The following is a 6,688-nucleotide window of genomic DNA, read 5'->3' as shown; positions in this document are numbered from 1 at the left end:
GGTACAAGGAAGGGCAGGATGGGTGTAAAGGGGGTCAGGATAGGTACAAGGAAGGGCAGGATGGGTGCAAAGGCGGCACGGTTGGTGCAGAGGGAGGCAGGACGGGGGCAGCTCCCTCCACGCCGGCTGCTCTGATCCTGCCCTGCAGATCCCTCCTGCCTCCTGGCAGGGCCAGAGCTCAGCGCCGAGCAAGGGGGTCCGGGGGGGTCTATCTGTCCGTGGCGCCTGCGCCCCGACCCCTTCCCAGCTCCACAGAGGGCAGCAGGATCCAAGAGYGTGCCCGGAACCATTCCCAACCGCTCCTGCGCACCCAACCCGCTGCCTCCCCCTTCCCGACTCCCCTTTTCTCCCCTCCCTTAATAATAAAATTAGAGGCGGCCGTTTGCGGCGTGGCAGCCTGCCAGCGAGGCTTGCTTTAACCGCCACCAGCGCGCAATTAAGCAAATCCGGGGCTGACACTCCTCGATAGGCGCTCGCTCCCCGGGGAGCCGGCGAGCGGGGCCGGGGGGGCCGGCACGGCCCCGCGGGGCTGTTTTTGGGCACTGCATCCTTGCTGAGCGGGCATCGGAAAAGCCAAGCGAGTGGCCAGGGAAGCGGCAGGGCTGAGCTGTCCTGCTCTGGCCCCGGAGGGATTTGGGGGGTCTCGGTATCCGCGGGGTGCCGGGGGCGCCGCGTCCTGCCGGTGCTGCCGCGGCTGTTGTTTGCGGCTGTCTGGCTGCAGCGCGGCGCGCATCGATCGCGCAGAGCTCGCCCTTAATTGAAAGCACAGGGGCCCGCAGGATCTGTGAGGCAGGAGCAGGGCCGGGGGGGCCCGCAGCCGCCGCCTCCCCCCGCCTGCCAAGAGCCTTAACCTTGCTGCTGTCGACAGCTTGATTTGATGCCATTAAAGCGCTTGCTAGGAAACAGCTCGCACCAGGAGGGAGCATCTGCGAGCGCCTGGCGGAGCGGCCGGCAGTGCCGCGGAGCTGCCGGCGCCCCGGGAACGAGCCAGCACTTGTGCCGTGCCCTGGGTGCATGGGCTGCATGGCTGGCATGCGGGCAACCCCTTGGGCAYCTGCATGGCCCCGTGCACGTGCAGCACAGCTACACACGCACCCCAAGGCTCAGTTTGCAAGGCTGCAAAATGGGCCAGGGCGTCGAGCACCGGGGCGCTGGGCGGGCGAGCGCGTGGTGCACACGCTTGGTGCACCCCGTGTGCGTGCACGGTGCTGCACGTGTGCGCACCCCGGTACCCGCACACCCCGCGCATGGCTCTGCGCGCCCCGTGTGCATGCAGACCCTCCTCCCCGCCACCACCCGGTGCTTTCGCTCGGCCTGGCCTTGACCCAGCGCGTTGGGAAAGCAGTAATTATTAATAATAAAAGAGGAAGGGAAAGGGCTCCCTTAGAGCAACAGCGCAGTGTTTTCTCAAGCTGATTTCATTTCTCCAACCCGCTTCCCCCGGGTCGTGTTAGGGGCCCTTTTCTCGCTGCTGGGGGCTACCTGGAGCCTTCTGCTCCACTGCCCATGTTGCTGCATGGCCCTGACTTTGCAGGCCGGTCTGGATGGCTTTTGGGGCCGGGGTGTCACCGAGGGCTTTAATGCYGGGCTCAGCACGCCGTAAGTGACTTGTGTTTTCCATGCAATACGTGCCCGGCCTCGCGGTTGCTCCTGGTGGTGGGGAAGCCCTGTTTGCACCGTGCAGCAGCAGGAGCAGCAGCTCCGTGACTCAGAGCTGCCCCTCGCCGCCAGCTGCCCCGCGGAGAAATGGAAAGGGGGGGAAAAAAAGAGGAAAAAAATGCAGGGCGAAGGCAGCAAAGCAAACGCGGCTGCCGGCGAGCAGGGCCTGCCGCGGCTCTCCCGGCAGGTGGCCACTGGAACGTGTCAGACGGGGCCAGCGGCGGCCGCCGGGGACAGGGACACGCTGCGTCCCCTCCTTGGAGCTGCTTCCCTAATAAACACGGTGGGAACGGCGCTGGGAGCTCTGCAGTGTGCAGGAGCCAGCGCGGGCTGCTGCTGGGGATGCTCCATCTCTGCAGTCCTCCTGGTCACCAATGTTGTCCCCTCTCCAAGCAGCTTCACCCCGYGGGTGCTGGGGACCCTCCCTGCAAGCTCCCTATCTGCCTGTGGGATCGGAAGCAATCCGGGTGCTTCGCTGTGCCTGCACAGTGGGGCTGGGAATGGGGCCGGAGGGCAGCGCGGGTTGCCCTGTCCCTGGGGAGGATGAACGAGAGGGGTTGCAGCAATGAGGGGCACTGGGGCCGGGAAGCAGGGGGACAGCAGCACAGGGAGGGTTCAGCATGGCCCGACACGGGGTCATGTTGCACAGGGTGACGTGGGGGCACCGAGGCCGTTCCCTGCATGACGGGGCCGCAGCGCCGGGCGGCGCGGGGTGACACGGGGTGGCACCGGGCGGTGCAGCGCGGGGCACGGCCGGGGGACGCGGCGGCCGAGCGGGTGTCACGGCGGGGGTGCCGCGCGCGGCAGCGGCTCCGTGTGAACTCTCGCCTCCCTCCCTGTCTCCGGCAGATCCCGGCGCGCGCCATGCAGTCCTTTCGAGAAAGGTGTGGTTTCCATGGCAACCAGCAGAGCTACCAGCCGCCTTCACAAGACGCATCCCGCCTGGAGAATTACCGGCATCAAAGCCCGGCAGGGCCCAACTGCGAGCGGCAGCGGCTGCTRGCCAAGGACTACTACAGCCAGCAGCCCGTGCCGTACGCGGGCTACGAGAACAGCGCCGTGGAGAAATACCACCGGGGCAGCAGCAAGCAGCTAGCGGGCCAGCAGCTGCAAGGGCGGCCGGCCTTTTCCAGCTACGGCGTGCAGGAGAACAGCCCCTACGGCGGGCGCTACACGGGGGACGAGAGCCTGCAGGCGTGGGGCGGCCAGCCGCTGCCCGCCGCCGTGGCCAAGTATGAGGAGAGCTTGCTGAAGAAACCAGCGGCCGGCGGGCGGCCCTACCACGAGCCAGCGGGCGCCCCGCTGCCCTTCCGGACTCATTTCCAGCAGCAGCAGCAGCAGCAGCAGCCGCAGCAGCCGCCGGCTCTGCCCTACCCCAAGCTGCAGAGGCAGAAGCTGCCCAACCCCAGCGACGTGTCCTCCTCGCCCATGCCCTTCTCGCCGGCGCCGCACTTCGGCCAGCACTCGCAGTCCTTCCCCGCGTCCTCCACGTACTCGTCGGCGGCGGGCGCCGCGCCGCCGGCGCATTCCTACAAGAGCTGCACGGCGCCGTCGGGGCCGCCGCCGCAGCACGAGCGGCCGCTGGGCAGCGCCGCCGCGCTGGCCGCCGCGCAGCGCGTGCCCAACCTGCACGGCTACCAGCCCAGCCGCATGGGCTACGAGCAGCCGCCGCCGCCGCAGCCGCCGCAGCCGCCGCAGCAGCCGCCGCAGCCGCCGCCGGCTTTGCAAGGGCGGCACCACGGCGCGGAGGCTCTGCACTACCCAAACTTAGCCAAGTACCAACATTACAACCAGGCGGGCCAGAGCTACTGCCAGGGCGACGCGGCACCCGTGCGCACCCCAGAGCAATATTACCAGACCTTCAGCCCCAGCGCCGGCCACTCGCCGGCCCGCTCCGTGGGCAGGTCCCCGTCCTACAGCTCCACTCCCTCGCCGCTCATGCCCAACCTGGAGAACTTCCAGTACAGCCAGCAGTCGCTGGGCACGGGCGCCTTCCCGGCCGGCATCACCGACCACAGCCATTTCATGCCCTTGCTGAAYCCGTCGCCCACCGACGGCACGAGCCCGGATGCTCCGTCCGGAAACTGCAAAAACTTGCAGAAGGAGAAGATCCCCGAGAACCTCCTGTCGGATCTCAGCTTGCAGAGCCTCACGGCGCTCACCTCCCAAGTGGAGAACATTTCCAACACGGTGCAGCAGCTCCTGCTCTCCAAGTCGGCCGTGCCCCAGAAGAAGGGCATCAAGAACCCGGCGAGGACCCCCGAGCAGCTCAAAGGGCAGCACTGCAGTCCCGAGAGCAGCACCTACTCTGCCGAGCAGGTAGGAACCCCGCTGTCCGACCCGCTCAGCACCCCGCAGTCCGTGCAYGCCGAGACACAGGATGCCGATTATCTCAGCGGGTCGGAGGACCAGCTGGAAAGGAGTTTCCTGTATTGCAACCAGAACCGCAGCCCTGCCYGCGTCAACAGCAACTCCAAGGCGAAGCCCGAGTCGGTGTCCACCTGCTCCGTGACCTCTCCGGACGACATGTCCACCAAATCGGACGACTCCTTCCAGAGCATCCATGCGAGCCTGCCCCTGGAGACCTTCACCAAGTACGTGACCAACGAGCGGGACTGTCCCCGGCTGCTGCTCAGCGCCCTGTCCCAGGAGGAGCTGGCCTCCGAAATCATCGTCCTGCAGGACGCCATCAACGAGAAGGCGGACAAAGCCTGGCCCAACTCCCCCATGCTCAACAAGGAGGCCGCGAAAGCCCCCTTCCACCTGGAGAACCACAGGCCGTGCCTGGACAACATGGTGAAGGGCACCTGGCCTAGCCAGGGYGACTCCAGCACCCTCACGGAGCCCCTGAAGCTGGACAAGGCCTCGGGGGGCAACGCGGGGAAGGACTTTGGTGACGAGGTCTATGAGAGCGCCCCGGTGGAGTTTGCAGCCGCCGAGACAAAGGACGCGCTCAAAGACGCGACCTCGCTGGCGTACAACTCCAAGCCCAGCATCCCAGCTGCTACTTCCAGCTCCGGGGCTGCCGGCTACAGCTGCTATTCCAACACCACTGCCAACTCGGTGGGCTCCGACAGCACCATGGAGCACTTCGAGTGGCCCGACGAGAGCCTCGGCGAGCCRTGCCTGAGGTGGAAGGAGCTGGGGACGGGCCTGCAAGCCGCCGACCTTCCCAAGGGCTTGTTCCCGAGCAAATTGGCGGCGTCCTGCAAGGAGAAGAAGAATTCCTGCAGCTTGGATGTGTGCGACGGCGAGCAGCCAGCCAAGAGCGAGCCGGCCGGGGACTTCAGCCAGCAGGCCATGGAGGAGGACGAGGAAGAGACGCTGACCTACGACGAGGCTGCGAAGGCRGACGGCGAGCGGTGGCTGCAGGACACGCGGCACTGCTGCTCGGGCGGCGACTTCGGCGAAATCCCCATGATTTCCTCCCCGGAGCTGAAGGAGTCCGACCTGGAAGCGGAGGAGTATTCGTCGCTGTGCGCGCTGGCGAGCGCGGAGCAGAAGGCGGCGATTTACGACGCGTCACCAGCCAACGCGCCCGAGGTGCCCGCCGTGCTGTCCTCCAGCGAGGTGCCCGTGTCCGCCGAAGAGACCGTCGGCGCCGTGGAGAAGGAGAGCTCGGCGCCGTCGGCRCGATTATCCGGCCAGTCCGTGATCCTCCTCGGCCCCGCCGTGGGCACCGAAACCAAGGTGAAGAGCTGGTTCAAGTCCTCCCTGCCCCACATGAAGCCGGAGGAGGAGGCCGGCGGAGAGGAGAAGACGCCCGCGGAGCYGATGAGCGCCGAGTCGGCCTTGTCGCTCGCCGTCAAGAAGCAGCTGCTGCCCGAGAACGCGCTGGGGAAGCCGGAGCCCGTCTCCAGGGGCAAGAGCCTCCGCAACAAGCGAGTCCACTGCCGGCTGTCRGAGGGAGACGACTCCGGCAAAGCGGTGCCAAGCCCGTTTAATGATCTGCCGGCAGCTGGCGGCGTGGCCGGCACATGTGTCGGGCCAGATGGCCAGATGGAGCTGCCGAGCAAAAGCGCCCAGAGCCAAACGCCGAGGTTCCCGGCCGAGGGGCTGCCGGCTCGCATGTGCACGCGCTCCGTCACGGCGCTCGCCGAGCCCCGCGCGCCCGCCCCGCTCGAGGCGCTCAAGGCGCCGGCGCACCAGGAGAAGCTGGGCAAGAAACCCGGCTGCGGCGTCAAGCAGCGCGTGGCTTTCAAAGCCAGGAAGCGCAGCGGCCGCCCGGCCCCCAAGGTCATCGCCGGCGATGCCGCCCTCTTGGTGCCCGGCTTGGTGGCCACCGAGGAGCCGGTGGGGCCGCCGGCGCCCGAGGGCGACGCGCCGGACGCCGAGGACAGGGACCAGCGGTCGATGATCCTGCGCTCCCGCACGAAGACGCAGGAGGTCTTCTACACCAAGAGGCGGAGGGGCAAGCGGGCGGCCGACGTGCGGCTCAAGAACTGCAAGGCGCCCAAGAAGCTCATCTCCAACAACCACCTGCCGGCCGCCTTCAAGCTGACGCCCCAGGGCAGCCCCCACAAGGAGGGCAAGGTGGGCTCGCGCATGAAGCTGCCCAAAGCGGGGCCGGGCATGGGCAGCAAGATGTCCGAGCGGCCTCTGCACTCCCTGAAGAGGAAGTCCACCTTCATGTCCCCCATCCCCGCCAAGAAGAGAAACCTGGTGCTGCGGAGCAACAGCGGCGGCATCAAGGAGGAGAAGCCCGAGGCGCCCCCCAGCCTCTTCAAGAAGATGCCGGTGGCCAAGAAAGTGAAGGCCAAGCTGCCCCCCAAGGGTGCCGGCGAGGCCATCTTGAAGCCTCCCCCGGCCAAAGAGGCCCCGGACGTCTGCATCAAGATCACCTCGCGGGCGGCCTTCCAGGAGGCCACCAAGACCAAAGTGCTGCCTCCCCGCAAGGGCCGCGGCCTCAAGCTGGAGGCCATCGTCCAGAAGATCACGTCGCCCAACCTGAAGAAGTTCTCCTGCAAGCCGGCGGCCGCCGGCGCCGCCGCCAACACCGTGGCCGCCTACGGCGCCTCGCTGAGCGCCG

General features: G+C 67.5%; 1 protein-coding gene across 1 annotated transcript in view; it reads left to right on the top strand.

Moving 5' to 3' along the window:
• Nucleotides 1–2,523: 2,523 nt before the first annotated feature.
• Nucleotides 2,524–6,688, top strand: part of RAI1 (retinoic acid induced 1) — a 7,265-nt gene continuing 3,100 nt past the window's right edge. The window contains exon 1 of the mRNA XM_026053916.1: nucleotides 2,524–6,684. Within this exon, the coding sequence (XP_025909701.1) occupies nucleotides 2,524–6,684 (4,161 nt within the window). The remainder of the gene's footprint in view (nucleotides 6,685–6,688) is intronic.

Source organism: Nothoprocta perdicaria, unplaced genomic scaffold (genome assembly GCF_003342845.1).
Source record: "Nothoprocta perdicaria isolate Ctin4 unplaced genomic scaffold, notPer1 scaffold_12, whole genome shotgun sequence".
Taxonomy (NCBI): domain Eukaryota; kingdom Metazoa; phylum Chordata; class Aves; order Tinamiformes; family Tinamidae; genus Nothoprocta; species Nothoprocta perdicaria.
Note: the sequence above shows the minus strand (reverse complement) of the source record. Positions and strands in the feature narration are given on the sequence as shown.